Source organism: Rhinatrema bivittatum, chromosome 6 (genome assembly GCF_901001135.1).
Source record: "Rhinatrema bivittatum chromosome 6, aRhiBiv1.1, whole genome shotgun sequence".
Classification (NCBI taxonomy): domain Eukaryota; kingdom Metazoa; phylum Chordata; class Amphibia; order Gymnophiona; family Rhinatrematidae; genus Rhinatrema; species Rhinatrema bivittatum.
In genome coordinates this window covers 27112068-27137943 of record NC_042620.1, presented here as the reverse complement: position 1 = coordinate 27137943, position 25876 = coordinate 27112068, and the positions used below count along the sequence as shown (strand labels likewise).

The window sequence follows — 25876 nt, the reverse complement described above, 5'->3', positions numbered from 1 at the left end:
GAGTGCGTCCAACTGTGTGTCCAGTTGTGTGCCCAGTTTTTCGCTGCTTAATTGGATGCCTGCTTGGGCATCCAGTTGGTAGCGGCATCTGATTTAAGCACACACTTTCCTGTATGCACAAACTGAGCAGAATTGAGGGCGCTCAGTTTTTTGGGCACTCATCGAGGCACAGGGTTTGATGCTTATATTTTGGCCATCTATTTTTTTGCAGCGCAAATTCAGCTGGACACATGCCTTTCAGTCGCCTATTAAGCATACTGACAGACTGATGGTGCTAATAGCTAAGAAACATAAGTGCCTTACCCTCTGTGCTGCTTGTCATATTTGGGCATCTCAGCCTGGCGTACCCTCTAACTTGTGCCAGCGCTGCTTGGAGGCTCAGTTAGAACTGCCTTCATCTGATTTTACTAAGCCCGGTTCTTCCCAGCCTGATGAGGGCCTGAGTAAAGACGTGTCAGAAGGGGTGCCTGGCCTTGGAACTCCCTTAACTGGTTCATCAGCTGGGGAAGGTAGTTCAGTGGACACAGGACAGATACCTCATGGTTTTGGCATGGATCCTTCTGCCTTTTCTTGGCTGAAAGTTTTTCAAGGATTGCAATCCTTTCTTTAGGTGCAGTCCTCAGCCCTGACCAATCTTGCCAGGTCAGAGTCCATGAGTGGTGATCTCCTGCACGCCTGGTGCTGCCGTTAAGTGTCAAATTACACCTAGATCTTCCCAATAGGGGCCTGAAGGGCACGGATAATGGAGGCGATCCTTAATCCCTGGAGGTTGGGGAAATTCCTCCAGGATTGGAACTGTATAGGACTATGTTGCGGTTCTTTCATAGAGATGCGTTACCGGCTCTGATTTCCCAGACATTAAAGATGCTGGGAGTCCCTGGGACTGAATCCATGTCTGAACCAAATAAAAATTCCATTTTGATTTCTTTGCATAACGCCTTTTATTTTTTTTTTCCTGTTATGGAGGTCATTCAAGAATTAATTTTTCTTGAGTAGGGCACCCCAAACATTTTCCAAGGTTATGATTGTGGTGGTGGCGGCAGAGTTGAGAAAAGATGGGATTCTGGTACATCCATACTTGGAGATGACTGGCTGATTCAGGCCAAGTCTCTGGAAGAGAGCCTCCTGGTGTCATGCAAGGTGGTCTCCTTGTTGCATGAGCTCAGTTGGGTGATGAATCTGGCCAAGAGCAGTCTTCAACTACACCAAAACAGGAACCAAAACACTGTTAACAAAAGCACGCCAAGAGCAGTCTTCAGCCATCTCAGTTGCTAGAGTATCTCTGTGTTCGGTTCGACATGAAGCAGGGCAAGATTTTCCCGCTGGAGGGTTGTATTCAGAAATTGTTGGCGCAGGTGCGTCTGTTGATGAACACAATATGCCTGACAGTGTGGTCCTATCTACAGGTGTTCTGATTGATGGCGGCAACCCTGGAAGTGGTGCCATGAGCGAGGGCACATGTACGTCCTCTTCAGCGCTTCCTGCAATCTCATTGGAGCCCATAGGCTCAGGACTATTCGATTCGGCTCCACCTGCCGATGGAGGTCCACGCTCAACTACAGTGGTGATTACAAGCGGATCATCTAAGAAAGGGGGTTTCCCTAAAATCACCAGACTGGCTAGTACTCATGACAGATATGAGCCTCCAGGGTTGGGGAGCTCACTCTCAGGAACTGGCAGCGCAAGGGCGCTGGAGTGCAGAAGAGTCTCTGGAACATCAATCGACTGGAAGTCCGAGCAGTCCGATTGGCATGCTTGCAATTCAGCAACAGGTTGCAGGGTCAAGTGGATGGATAATGTCGGACAATGCAATGACAGTGGCCTACATCAATCGGCAGGGAGGAACCAAGAGCCAGCAAGTATCACAGGAATGGGTGGAAGTGCATCTTCAGGAGATCTCAGTATTGCACTTTGCAGAAAAAGATAATGTAAGAGCAGACTTTCTCAGCAGGTAGAGTCTGGACCCAGGAGAATAGGTATTTTCAGACAAGGCGTTTGTTAATAGTGGATCGTTGGGGCCTTCTGTTTCTGGACCTGCTGGTGACGTCTCACAATGTGAAGGTTCCTCGATTCTTCAGTCGAAGGAGAGATCCAAATTCATTGGGCATCAATGCTCTTGTGCAGGAATGGCCAAAGGAAAAGCTGCTGTATGTTTTTCTCCCCTGGCCTGTGTTGTGCAGAATGGTTTAGAGGGTTGAGAGTCAAAGAGGAATGGTGCTTCTGGTGGCACCAGATTGGCCCAGGAGACCATGGTATGTGAATCTGTGAAGGCTCCTGGTAGACTCCCCCCTCCGGTTTCCGGTGCACAGGGATATGTTGCGGCAAGGCCTGTTCTTCACGAAGATTTGACTTGATTTTGTCTTACGGTATGGCCCTTAAGAGGGCTCACTTGCTGACACGTGGATATTCTATTATGGTGACTGCCACCTTGCTACGAGTGAGAAAGTTCACTTTCTTAGCCTATGTGTGGGTTTGGTGAGTGTTTGAGTCTTGCTGTGAAGATCAAGGGGGTTCTTCCTCGTTCAGTTAAGATTCTGTTCATTTTGTAATTTTTGCAGGATGGATTGAATAAAGGGTTAGCCCTTAATTCCTTAAAGGTGCAGGTAGTGGCTCTTGCCTGTTTTAGGAGTCAGGTGAATGGTGGATCCTTGTTGGCTCATCTAGATGTGGCCTGTTTCTTGAAAGGAGTGAAACATCTTTGTCTTCTTTTGCAGTTATCGGTGCGCTTGTGGAGTCTTAATCTGGTTTTGGAATTCTTAGAGGGCCCTACGTTTCAACCGATGCGTAACCTTTCCTTGCGGTAACTGACCTTGAAAACGGTGTTTCTTGTGGTGATTGTTCTGCGTGTAGAATATCCAAGATGCATACCTTGTCTTGCCAGGAGCCATTCCTTTGAGCACTCTAGGGGCGATACAGCTGCATACTCTTTCTTCCTTTTTGCCAAAAATGGTCTCGGATTTTCACTTGAATCAGTCCATTTCCCTATCATCTCTGGATAGGGAGAGAGATGCATAGGAATATCGCCTGTTGTGACCCTTGGATGTTGAGAGACATATCGTGAGGTATCTGGAGATTTCTAGACCTCTCAGGAAGACAGATCGCCTGTTTGTCCTCCACAATGGAAGTAAACAGGGTGAGCAGACTTCGCGGGCTACAATAGCTAGCTGGATTAAGGAGGTAGTCATGGCCACGTAGGTGGAAGCTAAACAGCCGTTGCCTAGTCAGGTTAGGGCAGTGTGTCATGGGCGGAAGTTAGATTGTTCTCACAGGACAAGCAGGATGGTAGTCCTCACAAATGGGTGACATCGAGGATGGAGCCCTGTACGGAAAACTTTTCTGTCAAAGTTTCAACAAGCTTTGACTGACACTGGCACACTGGGTGCACTGAGCATGCCCAGCCTGCAATTATCCCTGTGAGCCACAGGTGTCTCCCTCAGTCTTCTTTTTTCCGCTCTGCAGTCAGCATAGCGGTTGGAGCTCTGTGAGGATTTTTTAACTAATTACCTCATGGAAACACTTAACTTTTCACTTCAAAAAACACTTTTCCCTGCACAGGTCTCCCTCCGCGTACGTTTTTACGACGCTCGGTGAGTACTAATTCTTATTTTTCGGTCGGTTCCTGTCACTATCTTAAGGCTGTTAACTGACTGAAGCCTTCCCTTCCCCCATTTTTCAGTTAGCTTTAAACAGCTTGCGAGTATCTCTGTGACACTCTGCTTGCTTATGCTAGTGGGGTAGGGATTTTTTCCTTAACTTAGGACCTCTGTAGCTTCAAGTCCTTCGTTCCCTGGTACCCTCACGCAGTCGATACCCTATCGCTACACCGGGACCCGCCTAAACCGCCCTGGGCTTTTATATGTCATCAGCGCCCCTCCCCCCACGGTGCCCTGATGCCTTTATCCATGTTTTTTGCTTTTCAGTGCTACCAGGCTTTTTCCTCCTACGCACTGTTTTTTTCCTTGGGCTTCCTCGGTGCCGTCCCTACCCGGATGCATGCCATTGACGCACACGCTGTTAGTCACTGCCATGCATACTCGGGTCGCCGCCACCGCTGCCCGAGACACTTTTTAACGATCCCAGGGTCACTTCATCGATGCCACCCCCCCTTTTGGGGATGCCATCGATGCCCCATCCTCCCCACCGATGTCCAGCCCTTTCCATCGGGGGGCATCGGTGCCACATCGATTCGTCGGTGGGCATCGATGCCGGATGGTCCCCATCGGTGGACATCGGTGCCGGGTGGTCCCCATCGATGGACATTGGTGCCGGATGGCTTGTCCATCGATGGCATTGGTGCCGGATGGCCGTCCGTCGATGGCATCGATGCCGGGTCCTTTTGCATCGATGGACACCGATGCCCAGGTGTTTCATCCATGGGCATCTATATTAGAATGCATCCATCGAGGGCAGTCGATGCCAGGCTGCTCCCATCGGTGAAATTCGATGCCCAGGTGGGTCCCATCGGTGGATATCCATGCCGGCTCGATTCCGTGGATGGGCGTTGATGCCAATGCCAGCCTTATGGCTGGCATCGATGCCCATGCCGATTCCAGGACTGGCGTTGATGCCGGGATGGAATTCATCGACTGGGAGATCCATGCCATCGATTCCATACATGTCCATATCGATGCCACCGACACACGTGTCTGGGGCACCGATGCCATGTACACTTGGAAATCTGAGTCTGTCCAAATCGATACCGTCAACGTCTGTGGCCCTATAGTTGATGCCCGTGGCCATGCCACAAACGGCATAAATGCCCGCCTCCATGCATCGATGCCCTCGACACCTCCGTTTTCCTTCGGTGTCCTTGACGCCCTATTGATTCGACTTCGACTCAGTCGATGCCGGTATCTTTTTCAATAACGGCAATGTTTTTCGATTATTCGATTCCACATCGTTTCAAAGATACCTATGCCACTGCTGTCAGTGCCCGTCACTGTCATCATTCTCCTGGCCAGTCATCGACGATTTTTCATACCCATTTTGATGATATCCTCGAAGCCCCTTAGGTTGTCTTCAATATCGTCAATACCGACATAGCACCGCCACATAATACCCTCGCCTCCTCACATTGCTCCACGCTTTGGGTTCTTTTTTAAGCCCCGTATTAGCTTAAGACACTCCATTGTGTCAGGAGCAGAGCAGGCGTGCTGACAGTTCGTCATCGATCGCCTTCCAGGACGACGAGGGCTTCCATCTCGGCGCTGGGGAAAGACCGGGCCGAGCACCGTGGCACCCATCATCGCTGACATCGTGATCGTCCGCCGCTGACGCCATCCAGCACATCGGTGCCATCTTCTCCAGGCTGGACAACGCTCGGGCAGAGCGACATCACCACTGCCATCAGCACTGTTCCTACAGTTTTGGCAGTCCTTGGTGATCCAGAACTTCCGGATCCAGGTCCGACAGCTTCTGCATTGGCGTCATGACACATCGAGCCGCTGTGACGAGGGAAGGGAACATGAGTTCCGTTAGGGCTCCTCTGTTCCTGGCGTGCCCCACCGTCAAGTGGTGTGGGACTATGGCCATCTGTTACACTTAGCAGTCTAAACGCCACTCACGCCTGGCCTGTCTCCTCTGTACCTGTGCCACCATACCGGGTTTCAGAGCGAGATGGACGTTTACGTCCCCGGCCTTACCCTCGAGGACTCCGGAGACCGTCGGGGTCAACAATCTTCACCGGCTCGTCTTGCGGCGATCCACGTCGGATGGTAAGTACCCGCTTTGGCGGCATTCCCATAGAGTTGTGTTCTCCCATTCGGACCGTGGTTCGAAAAGTTCTGGGTCATGTGCCTTTTAGAACTGTATTAGTGTCACATATCACTATGTTAGCTATGTTAGCCACAATATCAGGAGAACCCCTCTATCTTCTTGGGATTGCAGCAGGGCTTCTTCTCTTGTCAGTAACAAGTCCCTGTGCCGACCAATGCTCTGACTCTTGGTTCCCTCCCAACCAAGGTCCAGCTGCATTGGCTGATCTGCTAAACATGAGATTCAGCAACCATTGCCCCATGTACAAGTCCACCTTGAGGCCTGGCCACAGGTCTCAGTGTCTCCTTGTACAGCATACAGAAATGCGGGTACCACTTACCGCTCACACACCTGCAGGAGCCTACATGATATCCTCCATTGGGACACCTCCTGGTCTCCCATCTGGTCAGATATCAGAGCGGCCACCCCACCTTGTACCAAAGTCCCGGTACACTCCCCCAGGCGCTACGAAGTGCAGAGGGGAGAAGGGAGGGGGGTTGGGGAGTTTTAATTGCACTATTCTTTCTTTTAACAGAAAATAGTTACTCTCCGCACATCCTGGACCTAAGAAAATCCAACTTTCTTTAGACGTCACAGGTACAATGGTATCTTTGGTTACCATCACTCCATACTGCAGTAAGTACATTATTTTAATGTTTCTATGTGCTTTATGGTGAGTCAACATTACAACCCCAAGCTCTGCCGCTGGCACCAGCTTCGGTAAGTGAACTGTCTCTTGCATCACTGTTGGTGAATGCTGTTTTCTCTGCGGAGTGTAACATCATTCACTTTCCTTGCATAGACTACTGCTAACCACTTTCAGTACATGCAAGGAGCTCTCACTTTTTTCAGGACTCACTATACATTTACTAACTGGGATTACTGTCACTGCCATAAATCCCTTCTGTAACACTTCTGGACACCACAGTCTTAAGACCCTCTTGTCCAGCATGCGCACAGACATTCTGATACATTGTTATATGTCCCTGCGCATATTTTCCATAACCTCAGCCTTTCAACTTTTCATGGTTGGGCTATGGGGTTTCTTCCCACTATGCATTTTTCTCATAATTCAAAACTGCTATGGGTTATATTCAGTGACATTCTATACTCAATGGACCTAAGTGGTTTCATTGCTTTCGTCCCTGATTCTTATCCCAGTTCGAACTAGGACCTAGTCTCCTTCGACTCATGCTCGCAATTCCTTAGGGTTATAAAGTTTCTCCTGAAAGCTGTCAACCCATTATGCATCTATTGCACTCCAGCATAGTTTCTCATAAACGTCCTGGACGTTGCACCCATGAGTTATGCCCTTATGCCTTCCAATACTGCTTTTGCAACAATTCTTTGTGCATACAGACAGACAGCATAGGGACAATGTGCTTTCCAACTCATAAGCACGCACAACCTCTTAGCTGCTCTGCTAGACAGCTGCGCAGCTCTACCCTTGGCCCTTGTTCACTTCATGCGTCCTTGGGCCACATATCTAAGAGTTTTAATGAACGCTCTATCTGACCTTCTCCACGTAGGTTCTATCCTCTCGAATGGTCTCAATTACATGTGTACAGGGCAAATCTTTTAACGCTGAGTTTAACTAAACTTTCCTCTGCGTCTGCATCATTCCATACGATGCACAGGTTCTGCTCCCTACACATGTTTCCTATGCGTTCCCTTAGATGCCTTTTCTTCCATCAAAGGCCTCTTCAATATATCTCTTCTGCTGCCTCTCGTAGCCAGCATTCTTCTAATGTTGAACTGGGATGGGGTTCAGTATTCTTTTCCCCACTCCCTGACTGAGATCAGTATGCTTCCCATACTTCTCAATCCATCATATCAGTAACCTTTTATTCCCTCACCAGTCAGTCCCAAATCATAGACTTACTGATGTTCTTAGGTTCTGGTAGCGTCACAAAACCTTCTAAACATAAATCTTGCCGTTTAATATGGCAGGCTTTACCTCCTGACGCTAAAAAAAAAAAAAAAAAAAGAGGTATTACCCCTTTTACTTTTCCACCATTTTTTCTTACTCCCTCGGATTCTGTTCTCCAGACATCCTCCACATAGATACACCTTTCTCTTAGGAGGTGTATCGTTTTGGGAGTTGGGTTCCCGTTTTCGGTAATCCTCTCTGAGTCGGCTTACCATGGATTATCCACTGATCAAGCCGCCTCTATTTCTCTAATCACGGAATGAACATATATATTCTCCTTATAAGTCTCATACATTCTACGTTTGAGCCTTTCCATTCCTCTCTTCCACAGTTTGGCAAGGGAACTTCTTTCCCTCTTAATGTCATTCCTGCCAGCAGGGTCCGTGAGTTATGCACTCTTTCCATACTCACCTGACTCCGTTCCTCTGCCACTGAGTAGTTCTACGCATTCAACTTTCTATCCTTTTCAGGTAGATGTTGTATCTCCTTTCCTCAGGAAATACTCTATTAATTTTTCCTAACCTCTCTCTCTCGCCCTAGGGAGAGACTGGGTTTTCCACATTCCTGGACAGTAATGCTGCGCTTACATTCTATCTACATTGCACTGCATTCCATGTGAATTCCACTTGACTCTTTCCTTCATGCAAGGGTCAAGCTGCTACTTCCAGTGGCCACACAGACCTAATCCTTCTGATTAAGTGGTCTATATTTCCTTTCCTACCAACAAGCAGACATTTCACTACAACACTGTGGGTATCCACATACTGTTGTGTCCGTCTTAGCCTTAACAGCTTCCCTTTGGTTACTGCTGCTTGTACTTTTTTATCAGGTTGCAGCCTGGAGTCCTCTCCATACCTTCGCAGCCTATTATTGCTTACATTTGACTAGCCGGCATGCTCCATGTTTGGCCAGTCCGCCTACTCTTACTTTTTTCAATTCACTACCCAACATCCTTCCACGAACCCATTATGGTGTTGCGGATGCCCTCCGTTCCCATTTCCACCTCAGTCGTTACGCCTTTGCGCATCTGCGGTGTATCTGGTGCATTCCCGGGCATCCTCAGCTCGGTACTCACCCATTTGTGAGGACTACCATCCTGCTTGTCCTGTGAGAAAGCAAATGTTGCTTACCTGATGTAACAGGTGTTCTCACAGGACAGCAGGATGTTAGTCCTCACGAAACCCGCCCGCCACCCCGCGGAGTTGGGTCTGTATACTTTTATTTTAGTTTCGCTTGCGCTTTTTAGCTATAAGACGAGACTGAGGGAGACACCTGTGGCTCACAGGGATAATTGCAGGCTGGGCATGCTCAGTGCACCCAGTGTGCCAGTGTCAGTCAAAGCTTGTTGAAACTTTGACAGAAAAGTTTTCCGTACAGGGCTCCATCCTCGATGTCACCCATTTGTGAGGACTAACATCCTGCTGTCCTGTGAGAACACCTGTTACATCAGGTAAGCAACATTTGCTTTGTCTCCTGTCAACATTTGCCAAGCTGCGATGTGGTCCTCCTTGCACATCTTTTCTAGGTATTATTGTCTGGATGTGCCGGCCTGGGAGGATGCAGCCTTTGCACATGTGGTTTTGCCTGGACTGCAGGCAGTCTCCCGCCGTGTTCAGGAGTAGCTTTGGTGCATCCCACTGGTTCTGGATTCATCTGTCTGGATGCTAAGAAATGAGAAATTACTACTTACCTGATAATTTCCTCTTCTTTAGTACAGACAGATGAATCCAGTTTCCTGCCATTGGCTGCTGAATGATTGCGCTATGGTCGCCCTGCGTGGCTACATGTTTCCAGGGGTTACTTGTAAGTGTTAATCCAATCTCTAGACTAGTGTTAATACATTCTTTGTCTGAGCTGTGTTTCCTGTTGGCTGAGTACTGGAATGGTTATCTGTTATTAATCAAGTTTTGTTAGTCTGTCCACATTTGGCCTTTGCAGAGAATACTGGTGGACTGATGTCACTGCAAGGGTATATATACTGTGATGTCAGCTTTGTTCATCTCCATCTGCTGGTAGAGGTGCATAACCTACTGGTTCTGGATTCATCTGTCTGTCCTAAAGAAAAGGAAATTCTCGTAGGACAAGCAGGATGGTAGTCCTCACATGTGGGTGACATCAGATGGAGCTTGGCACAGAAAACTTTTGTCAAAGTTTCTAGAACTTTTACTGGGCACACTGAGCATGCCACTATCCACGCGACCATGCGTGGTCCCTCTTCAGTCTCTTCTTTTCCGTGGCACAATCTTCTCGTGGATTTGGAGATTGTGCTGTTTTTTTCCTCTGGAAAACTGCCACGTTCAAGGTTTTCTCGTTTCTTCTCCATACCGGGTCCCTCGATTTTTTCCCAGTCTTAGAGGCTGTCATGGTAAGTTCCCCATTTTTTAGTCTATTATTGACAGTGCCATCTCCTGGTGGCTGTCGGCCATCGACTGCTCGTCGGTTAGTTTTTTTCTGTGGTGGCATCTTGTTTCCGCCGATGCTCCCAGTGCCCCCAGACTATGTCAAGAACAGTGTCCAACTTCCTGGAGCTCCTTCGCCGCACACCAAGTGGAAGGGAAGGTTCCTCAGCTTCTTCCCTACTTGGTCTGATACAACAGCGTATCGATGGCTTTGTCTTGTCAGCAGATGCTAAAACACAGAGAGAAATGACCACTGTAGAGGCAGGAGGTGAGCATTCCCCTGAGCTCATGGACAATCAAGCATCTCTAAGTCCTGGTGCACCGGTAACTCCTTCCTCTCCTTCTCGTGCCATGATCTCAAGACCGGGAAACCCATTACGATGGATGGGATCGGCGTCAGACACAGTGGCTGCTGGGGCTGGCTCCACTTCTGAAAGCACGAACACTGAAGAAGGATGCTGTACAGGTATCCTGTTACCATTAATGAGTCAACAAAATTCGGCGGTAGAAGCAAGTCAGGATTTTTTCCCTCTCGCTTCTACTCTTGCAGGAAGGGAAGAACCAGCTGGGTTTCATGATGGTATGATAATTAACCACCGGGAAGACTTCATAAGCACCATTGTCAGAACTGAATTGTTTAAGCCATTAGAAATTACTTTGGATTCTGTTTGGAACACCAATGTATCTTTAGAAAAATCCATTGCCACATTAGTTTCAGTAACAATGGACATATACCATCGTACACAGGCTTTAAATCCTCTGGTTTCCTCACATAATTCAAAGTTAGAGGATTTAGACCAAAAGACTAATCCGTTTCAACTGGTTCAGAATGATTTGGTTCAAGGCGATACAATTAAAACTAAAAAGCTGGAGAACTTTGGAAAATGCTCTCAAATATTTGAATTTGAGAGTCTTGAACTTTCATAGAATTAACCTGATATCTCCATGAGACCAGTTCAAGAATTATCTTACAGATGTTTTGAAAATTGCTTTTGAAACATTGCCACCTATTTCTAAGATCTACGTTACTTCTCTTGAAAAGAAAGAAGATACCGGTCAGGGTAATCAAGTCCACACTGCAGTGCCTTCAGATATCTCAGCATTCATGGAGTCTTCCGGAGATGACCAGGTCACAGACTGTGAAACTTTTAGTTCTATTTTTCCCTCTGATTGCGACATGGTTCTTAGATTACTTCTTCATAATAAAGAGATTTTGTATTTCAGTCAAAAGATTTGGACATTGCTAGATCTTCTTAACAATGTAGAAAGAAATTTTTGGCTTTGGGTCAAGAAGTTAGACAAATAGGAGCACAGATGATAATTCGTTATCCTTGTAAATGTATTATGAAATTTAACAACGCAAGATATGTTTTCTTTGAACCTTTACAGTTGAGAGTATAAGTATTTTTGGACTCTCACAACTGTAGATCTGCTCAAAGATGAAGTTACTGAATAATTGAGAAATAGTCTGTTGATCTCTTCTTTCTTCTTAGTTTTGCATTTTACCATTGCTTGTTTAAATAATATACTCATGGAGCCTTGGATCTCCCTTATTACTTTGTACGAGGTCATTTTGTCTCTTTCCTTATTGATTTTGAAAATTTTTGATTTTGTTATTTATGACCCTTATTTCAATGACAAGTTATATTGCTGTTTAAAACAAACTTCTTGGAGCTCCGGGCGATCCAACACGCACGTTTCGAGATCGCCTGGCCAACAAGGTTGTCCTCATCCATACTGACAGGTGGTGATTTGGTACCTGAACAAACAGGGAGGCACGAGATCGTTCATCCTTTGTCAGGAGGCAGTCCAGGTCTGGTCGTGGGCTGTCCCAGGGTATCCTTTTTCGTGCCATGTACTTGCCGGGGCAGGAGAATGTGATAGCGGATGACTTGAGTCGTTCCTTCCACCTGCATGAGTGGTCCCAGAAGCAGGAGGTTGTGGATCAGATATTCCATATCTGGAGAACCCTGGACAAGGATCGCTTTCTCATCCCCCTACAACAGGAAGGTAAATCAGTTTTGCTCCCTGTCCACCAGGAACGGCAAGCTGGCATCGGATGCCTTTGCCCGCTGTTGGGGCATGGGCCTCCTGTATGCCTACCCTCCACTTCCACTAATGTTGAAGACTCTCCTGAAGCTTCAACAGGACCATGATTTTCATTGCACCTTATTGGCCAAAGCAGATCTGGCTCCCGCTTCTGCAGAATCTCTTCCTGCGAGAGCCGAGCAGTCTGGGAACCTCCCCAGACTTCATCACACAGGATTGGGGCAGACTGCTCCATCCCAATCTCCAGACCTTATCTCTCACAGCTTGGATTTTATTTATTTATTTATTTATTTATTTATTTATTTATTTATTTATTTAAACTCTTTTCTATACCATCATTAAGATGGATACTGTCACAACGGTTTACAGTAAGGCACATAAAAATAATGATGCTATAGTATATCAATTTACGGAGGTGCCATAATGGTTCAGTAGCATAGTTTGTAAACCATATTAATTGGCAAGTTAACTGGTAAATATGCTATGTGTTTTGCTCTATTTAATATGTTTATTGTAAAGCCTTTGGCTGAATTACTGTTTGCTGTAAACCGAGGTGATGTGCTCCACGTGCCACGGTATATAAAAAATAAATAAATAAATGTTATAAATCATGTCCAACTCTCTTTAAATCAGTTTTGAATAGAATACTAGCTTTATAATTGTAATTTTTGGTGATGAACGAAAAAATAAAAATAAAAACTACACACACATTGACTACGGTGATGTGTGTGGGTGTTTGACTGTTCGTACCTTAGACTTCCCTGGGTTTTATTGTCCCTTCTCTTTTTGATAAGTTTGTTTAAAGAGCCAGGTTTTTAAACTTTTTCTAAAGGTTTTGCTGTCTCTTTATAATCTCAACTCCAAGGGCATGGTGTTCCATAGCACGGGTCCCGCTAATGATAGTGCCCTGTCTCTTACTTGTGTTAGTCTTGCTGTTTTGATTGATGGAATAGTTAGGAGTGCTTTGTTGGCTGATCTCAAGTTTCTGTTGGGGACGTGTACGCGAAGAGCTGTGTTCAGCCATTCTGCTTTATCGTTCAATAGGTAGCCAGTGTAACTCAGCCAGGGTTTCAGTGATGTGGTCTCTTTTACTTTTACCCATCAAAATTCTTGCAGCTGTGTTTTGTAAAATTTGTAGTGGTCTTAGTGAGGTGGGTGGTAGACCTAGTAAAAGGGCGTTACAGTAATCAGTGCTTGCAAAAATTAACGCTTGTAACACTGATCGAAAGTTGGCAGTTGTTAGAAGTGGTTTAAGTCTTCTGAGAACCATGAGTTTGGCGTATCCTTCCTTTACCTTTAAAGATATATGTTGTTTTAAGCTTAGTTCTGTGTCAATTATTATTCCTAGGTTCCATACTTTCTCTGCTAATTCTATTTTTTGGTTGTTTTTGAGTGTGATTGGGCTTTGAAAGATCTCAATATTTTTGCGTTCCAAATGTAGGAATTCTATTTTCTCTATATTAATTACTAACTCCATTTGGTTTAGTAGCTGTTTGATATCTAGATACATGTTAGCTATGTTTAATGTTTTTTCAATTGTGCCGTCAATGGGTAGTAATAATTGAACATAGTCAGCATATATATAATATGTGATGCCTAGACCAGCTAGCAGGTGACATAATGGTAACATGTATAGGTTGAAGAGTGTTGCAGATAGGTCTGATCCCTGTGGTACTCCTGTTTGAAGGTTTATTTTTTCTGGATGTTTAGAGGATGACCTTACAGCCCCGGGACCTCTCGAATGGTGTGTCTTGGGTCCTGGTGGAGTCCAGGAAGCCTTCCACTAGGAAGTCTTATAGCCTAAAATGGAAGAGATTCTCAGTTTGGTGTGAGAGCCAAGGCTTGGACATATTCTCTTGCTCCACATCTAAACTGTTGGATTATCTGATGCACCTCTTGGAGGCTGGTCTGAAGACCAACTTTGTCAGAATACAACTTAGTGCTATTGGGGCCTACCACCACGGTGTGGATAGTTCGCCCATTTTGGTGTAGCCTGTTGTGGGGTGCTTTATGCGGGGTCTACTTCAGCTGAAGCCTCCCCTCAGACCCTCTGCGGGTTCCTGGGACCTCAACGTGGTCTTAGCCCATCTGATGAAGGCTCCTGTTGAGCCTTTGCGCTCTTGTGACCTGAAGTACCTGACCTGGAAGGTCATTTTCTTGGTAGTGGTCGCCTTGGCATGCAGAGTCAGCGAATTTCAGGCTGTGGTATCATATCCACCCTACACAAAGTTCTTCCACGATCGGATGGTTCTATGCACACACCCTAAGTTCCTGCCTAAGGTGGTGACTGATTTCCACCTGAATAAGTCAATCGTTCTGCCTACCTTCTTTCCTAAGCCTCATTTGCACCGGGGCAAACTAGCTCTGCACAGCCTAGATTGGAAGAGGGCCTTAGCTTTCTACCTGGAATGAACGGCAGGCCACAGGCAATCCATGCAACTCTTCATTTCTTTTGACAAGAACCAATTGGGAGTTGCTATAACCAAGCAGACCTTGTCCAATTGGCTAGCCAGCTGCATTTCTTTCTGCTAAATGCAAGTAGGACTGCAGCTGGGGGGCCCTGTCAAGGCTCACCATGTTCGAACCATGGCAGCTTTGGTGGCCCACTTGCGAGTGGTCCCCGTGGATGAGATTTGCAAAGCAGAGACATGGAGTTCCCTCCACACCTTTGCTTCATATTACTGCTTGGACAGAGATGGCTATCACAACAGCAGTTTCGGCCAGTCAGTCCTCTAGAATCTTTTTCAGTTAGGAAACCCAACTCTTCCTACCTCAGGCCCTTTTGTTCAGGTTCAGGCTGACTCCCTCTGTTACCAAAGGCACCAGTTTTGTTGTGCCCGTTGGCACCTGGTTGGGTGCATGTTGGTTATGCTTGTTTGGAAGCAGCCTGTAGCTAGGGATTCACCTACATGTGAGGATTTCCATCCTGCTTGTCCTAGGAGAAAGCAGAGATGCTTAGCTATACCAGGTGTTCTCCTAGGACATCAGGATGTTAGTCCTCATGAAACCTGCCCGCTAACCCGCAGAGTTGGGTTTCTCCTTTTGTTATTTTATTTTTCGTAATTCTTTGTTACGATACTGAAGGAGGGGACCCTGTGTGGATAGTGGCATGCTGGGCATGCTCAGTGTGCCCATTCAAAGTTCGAGAAACTTTGACAAAAGTTTTCCGTGCCGGACTCCATCTGATGATGTCACCCACATGTGAGGACTAACATCCTGCTGTTCTAGGAGAACACCTGTTACAAGTAAGCAACTCTGCTTTATCAGGTAAGTAGTAATTTCCCATTATTTCCCCAGTTCTCACCCCAGATATCTTTCTCACCCTGTCTCTCTTCTGTCTGCTTTTCCCCAGTCCACTCAGCCCCACCTCATGCTCCTTCCCTCACCCAACCGGAGTCAGCTCACCCCCTCAATCCCCAAATTTTCACTACCACTTCACCCATCAGTCCCCACTTACCCTCCCCTATCCTATCTCCCAGACAGCATCCATGCTGTCCTGTACCCATCCCCATCCCTTCCCCAATCTCCTTTATTCTGCCAGTCCTCATTTTTCTCTCCCTATCTGGGGCTGTGCTCTCTTCCTCTTACACTACCCCGTAATCCCTCAGTTCCTACATATCCTCAGTCCTCACTCCCCCCCCCCCCAAACAGTCTGAGTTCCCAAATTTCCCACTTATCTTCACCTGATCGTCAAATTACTGCTTTAATCCCCTTCACTCCCAGATTTATTTCTTTTTATTTTTTGCAGGTAACCTCAGTTTACCTACAGGCTGCAGCTGGTGCATTCAGTTGCTGGGTTCTGCAGCACTTTGTTGTCCTGGTGATAGTGGGAAAGCTGCAGTGTGATTGCCTTAGCCAGTCCCTCAATTTTTTTTTAAACTTTACTTGATCAACTGAGGCCAAAAAAAACCTCAGTTGCTAGTCCCAGTGCAGTGCTGTTTTCAGTCAAAGTACTGCTTGCCAGTGCCTGCACAACCTACTTTCCCTTCTTCCACCTCTGAGGCTGCTGGCAGGCAGTTCCAACCAGATGGATACAGAGCTCTGTTATGGACCAGCAATAGACTGCTTTTTTTTTTTCTGCTTAGGAAGGGCTCTGGGGGTTGACAGCTCATCCAGTTAAAAGTTTAAAAAAAAAAAAAAAAGGGGGTGGGAAAGACAGGAAGGCAGGCTGGGGCCAGCACACTGCAGCTCTGAGTGGAGCATCAGAGAGAAGTAGGCCAAAAGAAGAGCATTGCTGAGGAACCAGCAACAGAGCAGAGTTTCGTTTTTTGTTTTGTTTTTTAATATATGCAGCAAGCAGGGATCATTGAGGCGCTGTCTTATCTGCAACAAGTACCAGCCTGACTTTGCTCTCTCTGAAATCCAAGCCCGGCATGTCTGCATACGAAGGCAGCAAGGCAGAAATAGAAAAGCAAGCTCACCTGAGCACAGAGACAGGGAGCTAAATGAGCCATAAGTAAAACAGAGGGATCTGGTAGGAAATGACACGTGACCAACCTGACCGGCTCACCGGGGCAAGCCAGTTCCCCCAATAAGCCAGTCCGCCACTGCTTGACAACTATGTGAGATACTCAGAATTGCCCTCTTCAGGGGTGTTGCTCATCTTTTTGTATTTTCCATTTCTGGAATTTAAAGTTTTATGATCAGTGGTGTTTGCATTAGTTTAATCTATTTCTTGTTAATACTACACCGCAGCCACTGTCAATTTGACTTTATTTATTGTTATTAATTGGTTATTGTTTTCTCAAGCTGTATTTATCAGTTTGCTGTTTAACCTGTTAACTGTATAAGTTTACGGATACCTACTGTTTATTGTTCCTTGTATTAAGCCCCGGTCGGTCTCTTAAGACCAGGGCAGTTTGCCGTTCTATGTAAACCGGACTGATTTGTATCCAATACAAGAATTTCGGTATATAAAAATTATAAATAAATAAATAAATAATGTTGATAGATTACTGCAGTACCCTTTATCTGGGTTTACCTGGGAAGTTGTTAAGAAGCTGCAGGTAATACAAAATACAGATGCAAGAATTCTGTCTGTTGGAGATATAGAAGAGAGGCTGCAGCTCTCCTTTTGAGAAGGCTACATTGACTACCAATTAAATCATGTTGTAAGTTTAAATGTTTGGATTTGGCATTCAAGAATTTAAGAGGGGATAGTTGAAGTTGGAGATGCTTTAATCGTACTTTAAGATCTAATTAATTGGAACTTCCCCCGGTGAGGGCTTTTCTCCATATTAGAGGGCAGAATCGGGTTTTTTCATTAGTAGTCTCAGTATGATGGAATGAGATACTGATTGAAATTGGGAAAGAGAGAGAATTGCTGAAGTTTCATAGGAAATTAAAAACCTGGTTGATTTCTGGGGTTTAGGAGATTGGTGGATAAGATAACTGGATGACCAGAAATTGATTTTAATGATAGTTGGATGGTCCAGTTGTGCTAATGTTTTATGCTGTAAAATTGTCTTGTTTAGTATTGTAACTTGTTTTTATGTTGTACATCATTTTGGATGATTTATTGAAATCTGTAAAGTAATTAACAAGTGTTTGTTAAATAAATTCATTTTTGCCATGACTTCCTTTGTTGGATTCAACCAGGTTTCATCGACTACCCTCTCATGTAGTGTGTACTCCTACCAAAGTTGGATCATACAGTTATTTAAACTTCGGTAAGCAACCTTTAAAATGTTTTTTGTTTTTTTTTCTGAAATCTTAGTGTACAAGCCCTGAAAACAGGAAAGGCCACAGTGCTGTAGTGTATGGATCTAGTATGTACATCTATGGTGGATACTTGGATCTGAAAGGACCATCGTCAGAATTTTTGGCTTTTAATTTTGGTAAGTAAAAATGTTCCTCCTGAACATTTGCTTGGGGTCTTTATAGTCTGATACTTTTTCAAATGACCAACAGAAAAGAATGTAGCACATGAGCTGGAGAAAGCAGAAAGATCATTCTACAGGTCTGAATGCAAAGATGGTACCTTTTTATACTACGCTATCTATCTTTTCTGTTGGGATTTTAAAATGTGTCGCAGACCTCAGTCTTTTCCAGAACCAGTACAGATAATGGCTTGAAAAGGGTCCTCCATATATAGTTTATCATTCTTATTTTACTTTCTGCTTTGTTGTGGTAAGGATTCAGTGTGTTCCATTTTTATGGGTGTAACATGCATAACTGTACTTGTTCATTTTCAGGGTCTCTGCACATTATGTAATCATATTTTTGATCACACAGTAAAGTGTAACACTCTAGAGAGGGAAATAGTTTTATCACTATTTACCACCACCACATATCAAAGACTAGACTAGAGACAATATCATAGGCATTCGCTCACGGTGGACTTTTAATCCGCTGTCTCTCGCCCGCAATGGGCCGCAGGCAGTAATCAGCCTGTGAGCTCAAAGATTTTTTAATCATCTATTGTCTCATGTCTACACATCCAACACTCCAAAAACCATTTTTTATTAGTAAATTTAAATATAAACCATTAAAGTGCAAATTGTTGAAACAACTAATTTTGTATCTTTCAACCGGCTGATAACCCACAGATATTAATCAAAGAATACTTAGCCACAAAGTGGTCGATCAAGTATCAGAAATAATTCAGTTATTCAACCCCGACATGGTCCATGTTTTGACTCTTAACGAGTCTTTTTCAAGGGGAATGACGATAAAAGATCACTGTATCACCGGTAAGTTGTTTTCATTTAGTTCCTGTGAAACAATATATAAAAATTAAAAACACTCGAAAAACTCCACACACGCTACAAGAAAAAAGATCTCACAAATATCATCCATTCCAACTACACACCAAGGCTGAAATTTAAACACAAGTATTTCCTTATAATATAACATGCTCAGCATAAAACACACCGGAACGCCGGAATCCTATGTCTCCAGTTTACAACATGGCGATTCACGCCTTTGTCAATCCTATCTAACTAACCAGATTTAAATAGCCCGCTAGGATCTACGGAACCGGAAATAACAAAAAAAAACTATTTTCCGGTTACCTGAATCGCTTACTAGGGACTACAAGTCCCGGCATGCTTTGCAAGCATTAGGTGCCATCATTAATATACATGGATTACTTAATTCACGACCCAAATCTAACTAAATCGATTTCAAAAAACTGACCAATCGATTTCCTTATTGAGCCCTTTCGGAATCACTGAATCAAAAAAATGTATCCATTTTTGTTCTCTTTGTGTCAAAAAGAGATCAAAGTTACCGCCCCGGTTGCTCGGAACTGGCTGTTCAATTGCTGCAAATTTCAACTCTGCAAACATATGATTGTACTCAATACAGTGCTGAACACACGGTGCCTCCACCCTGCTCCTAGTTATAGCACTACGATGTTCAATCATTCGCGTCTTGAGGCATCTCTTGGTTTTCCCAATGTATAATAGCGGACAAGGGCACCATAAGGCATAAACCACCCCTCTAGATTCACAGGTGGTAGTAGCTGTTAATTTGAAGTTTCCTTTAGCAAAAAATGGCAACTTCGTGCCATCAAATGACTGATTGCATACAGAATACTTCATACACGGTCGGTGCCCAGCTGTCAAATTTGCATTCATAATACTGTTGCATATCTCATCAGAAAAATCCGAATGTACAATCAGATCTCGGATGTTCTTGCCCCGTTTGAACGCAAAAATTGGAAAACGTTGAAAGCCTTCATGTAAACTCAGTATGTGCCAGAATTTTTTAATCACCTTTTGTACTCTATAAATTTGAGTTGAAAATGGTAATACACACACCATCTGATCTGTGTCCTGATTATTTCGAGCAGGTTGTAACAATAGATCTCTATTGATCCAGCGGGCACGCTTGTATGCCTTTCTAATGATGCCTAAAGGGTAACCCCGTTGTGCAAAATTGTTCATCATAACTTGTGCCTTCAATTTATAGTCAAATATATCTGAACATAGACGTCTTAGTCTCAAAAATTGACCAAAAGGTAAGTTGGAACGTAGATGAAAAGGGTGACAACTATCAAACCGGAGAATCGTATTCTTGTCTGTCGGTTTACGGTAAATAGAGAATTGGAATCCTGACTGCTGAATACTGATGGAAATATCTAAATATGAAACATTCTTTTTATCAAAGATAAAAGTGAAACTCAAATTGTCATCACAATTCTGTAGCCATTCCATGAAGGTTGTAAATGTCTGTTCATCACCTTCCCACACCACCAGGATATCATCAATATACCGCCTCCACAATTTCACATGTTGGCCAAAAGGATTATTTTTTAAATGTTTATCCTCAAAGTCTCCCATATACAAATTGGCGACATCTGGCGCCATAGTAGCACCCATCGCCATCCCTTTGGTTTGATGGTAAAAAATTTTGTTGAACATGAAGAAATTATTCCTTAAGGCCACCTCTGCCAAAGTGCTCACAAATTCTGCAGGAATACGATTATCTTGATTCACTGTGTGGAGTGTACTCTTGATAATATTAATAGCCTCACCTTGTGGTATGTTAGTATAGAGAGATACTACATCGATGGTGGCTAAAGCTAGCGAATCATTAGGAAATAAATCACCCGTAATGTTTTCTAATTGTGTCATCAAATCTAGGAGCAGGGTGGAGGCACCGTGTGTTCAGCACTGTATTGAGTACAATCATACGTTTGCAGAGTTGAAATTTGCAGCAATTGAACAGCCAGTTCCGAGCAACCGGGGCGGTAACTTTGATCTCTTTTTGACACAAAGAGAACAAAAATGGATACATTTTTTTGATTCAGTGATTCCGAAAGGGCTCAATAAGGAAATCGATTGGTCAGTTTTTTGAAATTGATTTAGTTAGATTTGGGTCGTGAATTAAGTAATCCATGTATATTAATGATGGCACCTAATGCTTGCAAGGCATGCCGGGACTTGTAGTCCCTAGTAAGCAATTCAGGTAACCGGAAAATAGTTTTTTTGTTATTTCCGGTTCCGTAGATCCTAGCGGGCTATTTAAATCTGGTTAGTTAGATAGGATTGACAAAGGCGTGAATCGCCATGTTGTAAACTGGAGACATAGGATTCCGGCGTTCCGGTGAGTTTTATGCTGAGCATGTTATATTATAAGGAAATACTTGTGTTTAAATTTCAGCCTTAGTGTGTAGTTGGAATGGATGATATTTGTGAGATCTTTTTTCTTGTAGCGTGTGTGGAGTTTTTCGAGTGTTTTTAATTTTTATATATTGTTTCACAGGAACTAAATGAAAACAACTTACCGGTGATACAGTGATCTGTTATCGTCATTCCCCTTGAAAAAGACTCGTTAAGAGTCGAAACATGGACCATGTCGGGGTTGAATAACTGAATTATTTCTGATACTTGATCGACCACTTTGTGGCTAAGTATTCTTTGATTAATATCTGTGGGTTATCAGCCGGTTGAAAGATACAAAATTAGTTGTTTCAACAATTTGCACTTTAATGGTTTATATTTAAATTTACTAATAAAAAATGGTTTTTGGAGTGTTGGATGGGTAGACATGAGACAATAGATGATTATAAAATCTTTGAGCTCACAGGCTGATTACTGCCTGCGGCCCATTGCGGGCGAGAGACAGCGGATTAAAAGTCCACCGTGAGCGAATGCCTATGATATTGTCTCTAGTCTAGTCTTTGATATGTGGTGGTGGTAAATAGTGATAAAACTATTTCCCTCTCTAGAGTGTTACACTTTACTGTGTGAGCAACTAATTGAGAGGTGTTTGCTTCTGTTTAGTGATCATATTTTTGATGGCATCTTTAACTCTGCATAATTCTAACTCATGATTTGGCTTTTTCTATTCCTAATCCTTACCATTTCCACCCTCACCATTGTAGTATCTTTTCCAATGGAAATATTGGGAAGAACTATTCAGAATGTGTGATGGAGCATCCTAAGCCCTGACTGAGCTATGGTCTGTCTCAAATATTGTAACATTTTTTCAAATTAAATTTCTTCTTTCAAGCTTAATGGCTATCTCTTGGCAGGCCCTAATCAATTTAGAAGGACCAGTAGCTTCTGAGGCTATGCTGCTGCTCTGAATCACTTGCTGAAGAGTGATTCTTGCTGCTTCCAGGCCTATAGGCGTATTGCCCTGCCTTGCTTAGTCACCCTATCATATTGTGCTCTAATATTTAGTACTTCCTTTTATTTAACATTGCTGTATTCTGTTTTCTGGCTTTTAAAAGTGTAGACTTTTATGCTAGTGTAAAAGGGTGTAAACGTAATGCCAAAGGAATCTTTCTCATTTAGCTCTTGAATCAGTTGCTGGGTTTATTTATTTTAGTTATTTAAAAGCATTTCTTAGCCTCATATTCCACAGATCATTTCTTGCACTATGTGTATTTAGTTACTTATTTAGACACTTTATATACTGTCCCATAAAATGATCACAACGGTTTACATAAGTAAGTTAGATGGCTACAGGTTTCTTGGTGGTATTTAGTAAAAGTATTTGAAAAGATCATTACCCCGAAGTTTTGTATAAGTGTTGCTAGATGAAGAAGAGGGAAGCTTTTAAAAAACAGTTCTAGAGCATTTTTGCTTTTATTTTGAAATATAGAAAGATAATTTTTATAGATGTATTTTGTGGTTCACAGAGGAGTTGCTAGGTACTTAAGGCTTATGGCACAGGCACATGGGGCTCTGGCCCAAACAGTCTACCCCTGAGGTTTTGATAATTCAACAATCGCAATCCAACCTCTCTCCTAGAATGATTCTGTAAAAACGCAGTCATTAGTGTTACTAAGGTCCTGCTGGCCTTATGAGGGCAATTTTTGAAAATCAGCACCAATCACCATGGAAGGACCAAAGGAATTCACAGTACTGTTTGAGGTTTACACAATAAGTGATGTGATACTAGTTTCTTATTAAGGGACTCTTGCAGCTCTGTTTCACTTGATGAAGCATCCCTTTTCAAAAAATTGTTTAATTGTTCACTACCTCTTTCCATATAATACATAGCATTTAATTTATTTGTATACCGTTCAACTGTTCAACTGTTTATTCTTTCCTATCTCTTCCTTCTTATCCAAGTTCTGCTACCCTTGTTATTTGTAACTGCTCCTTCGATCACCACAGTTCTAGTTGATGTATTTAATGCACTCCCGTTTCATGTAAACCAGCAAGATATGTGCTCATGATTGCCGGTATATAAAAACCTTAAATAAATAAATAAATAAATAATAAATAAATAAATTGTACAGGAACCTAAAATAACTTAATATTGAAATTTTCATTCCAGTCACCAGACTCTTAGATTCTGAAAACCTTTACTGGATCAGTGTATCTAAAAATACTGTACCTAAGCTTTTGAAACCAGAGATCCCTTCTTCAGATATCCTGTCAGAGACAATATTCCCATTTGAGGAAGATACCTTTGTGCTCTTGAGAGCTTATGTATAATGTTTTTGGATAATACTTACATTGGCTCCTGGAGTAAAGTGGATTCTTTGCATGTTTTGATGGCTTTTATGGATAATACAGTTACTAGATCCTTGAATTATATATTATATATTTCAGTCCCTAAACTTAAAAAAAAAAAAAAAAAAAAAGCTTTTTTTTTTTCTGTTGATAAGCAGGGTTGAATTAGCCATGATCTGTGGATGACATCATATGGTGGCACTGAATGGCACTGTCTTTCCAAACTAGAACTTTGAGCTCTACTAGGCATGTGCGGGAGTTCCCATGCGGACATTTCCTCAGGGTCTTTTCAGTCTGTTTTTGTCCGAATTTTCACACAGACAGTTAATCCAGTCTCTCCGTGACTGTCTCCTCAGTTTAAAAAAAACAAAATAACCCCCAGATCTTGCTAATTTTAGCAACCTCCAACAATACTTTTCAATATTACGATAAAAACAAAAAGTCAACTCTGTTGAAGTCAGGCAGTGATTTCAAGGCCTACCTCTGTGGCTGACTCATGTCAAAAACAGATGGCCGCTAGTATTGTTACTGCTGCCTGGGCTTGGAGCACAACCAGCCAAACTGTCTGGTTTGTGGATGGATGTCTTCCAATTCACAGAGATCCATGGTGGCAAGGATAGCCTTCTTAAAGACAGCAAGTAAAAGCAGGTCTGCCTCGCGGAGTCACCATTCCTCATCTTCCTCGAAAAGCAGTGATTCCAGAGCTGAATCCTCAGGTAGGGATGATCCGGGCTGGTCAACACCTAAGCAATCGAGTTCACAGCGACCATGGTTGTCATACTGGAAAAAAAAACCCTAAGCAGAAGCATCAGTTCTCTTCGATGTTGTCAGCACCAGTTCCATTCAAAAAAACATCTGTGCTGTATCGACAAAAGGAGGCGAATGCATTGATGACATCAAAGCCTTCGAAGAAGACTGTGCTGAAGACCTATAAAATAGCCAATGCGCCAACAAAACTCACCTTGTCCGGCACACTGAAGCAGCTTCAGCCCAGAAAGTCGACTCATCCCTCGAATCAAGAACTGTTGATGCATCAGATATACCTTGATTCGCACTCTGTGCACAAAGAATTGACGCATCCCTTGATGCATGGCTTGTTGACATATCCTGCATAGACATACTCATTGCACAAAATGACACATCAAAGAAAAACTGTCTGCCCAATGGCATGCTACCTCAAAACATATGACACAAGGACTTGAAATCTTTTGTGCATCCAAAGTCTTCTGAGTCAAAACAAAACTCCAAATCCATGAAGGAGAGATCATCAGCTGATATATCAATGTAAGTCACTGCAGAATTGTGTCCTCCAACACAGGAACCTAATTCTGATGAAGAACTACATACTTTTCCAAAGTCTCCACTATCCATCTCTTCAAAGAAGTCCAAGGAAAGGTAACATCATCTGCCACTTCTAGTAATTCAACTAAGGAAAATGGTATGCTCATGAAATCTTGGAAACACGCTTGCACCCAAAAAGGATCCCGACCAGTTACATAATTGAATTGCTCGAACTTGCACTAAGCAGAAACTACTTCATGTTTGAAGACAAATTTTATTTTCAAATCCGGGGCACAGCGAAGGGTGCAACAATGGCCCCGGACGTAGCTAACATTTTTGTGGCCATGTTCGAAGCACAATATATTCATGGATGTAAGTGGATGGCCCATTTAAAATGTTGGAAAAGATATATTGATGATATCTTCGTTATCTGGACAGGTTCCATATCAAGTCTACAAGAATTCCATGCCTGGTTAAATAATTTAGATTCTTGTTTAAAATTCACCATGGATTTTCACCATCATCAAATCTCATATTTGGACATACTGATCTCCAGGAATGGCTGGGGCATCAATACAAGCATTTTTTGGAAACCGAATGATCGTAACAACTTATTACGCTTTGATAGCTTTCACCCCGCTAATTTCAAAACTAACTTACCAGTTGGCCAACTTCTCCACCTGAGGAGGCTCTGTACTGATCGTAATGAATTTAAAAATCAAGCCAAGCACATGGCTAATCGTTTTTTACAACGAGGGTACCCGATATACTGTGTAAAAACAGCATATCGAAGAGCCTTGTACTCTAACAGAGACTATATTTATTTTTACCAAAAGTACCACTAGGACAGGACTCGAATCCACAGACTGTGGTGCTGAGACATACACTGATGTCAGCACCAATCAGTAGAGCCATCAGGAAACATTGGGAAATCCTTCAACGAATTCATTCCTTATTTAACCAACCATTAAGGATTGCATACTGAAGAGGCAGGAACATCAGGGACTATGTAGTCCGCACCAGTTGCTACAATCCCAGTGACAAGC

At 43.5% G+C, this 25876-nt stretch overlaps 1 protein-coding gene across 9 annotated transcripts in view; it reads left to right on the top strand.

Moving 5' to 3' along the window:
• Window positions 1-25876, top strand: part of LOC115093445 (actin-fragmin kinase-like) — a 256956-nt gene that overhangs the window by 112043 nt on the left and 119037 nt on the right. For 7 of the 9 annotated variants that reach the window (XM_029605167.1, XM_029605168.1, XM_029605161.1 and 4 more), the window contains exon 6: window positions 17849-17969. The exons of 1 other annotated variant lie outside the window; for it this stretch is intronic. In XM_029605167.1, the coding sequence (XP_029461027.1) occupies window positions 17849-17969 (121 nt within the window). Of the gene's footprint in view, window positions 1-17730; window positions 17802-17848; window positions 17970-25876 lie in introns of all 9 variants that reach the window. One more of the 9 variants, XM_029605164.1, reaches the window with a different exon arrangement.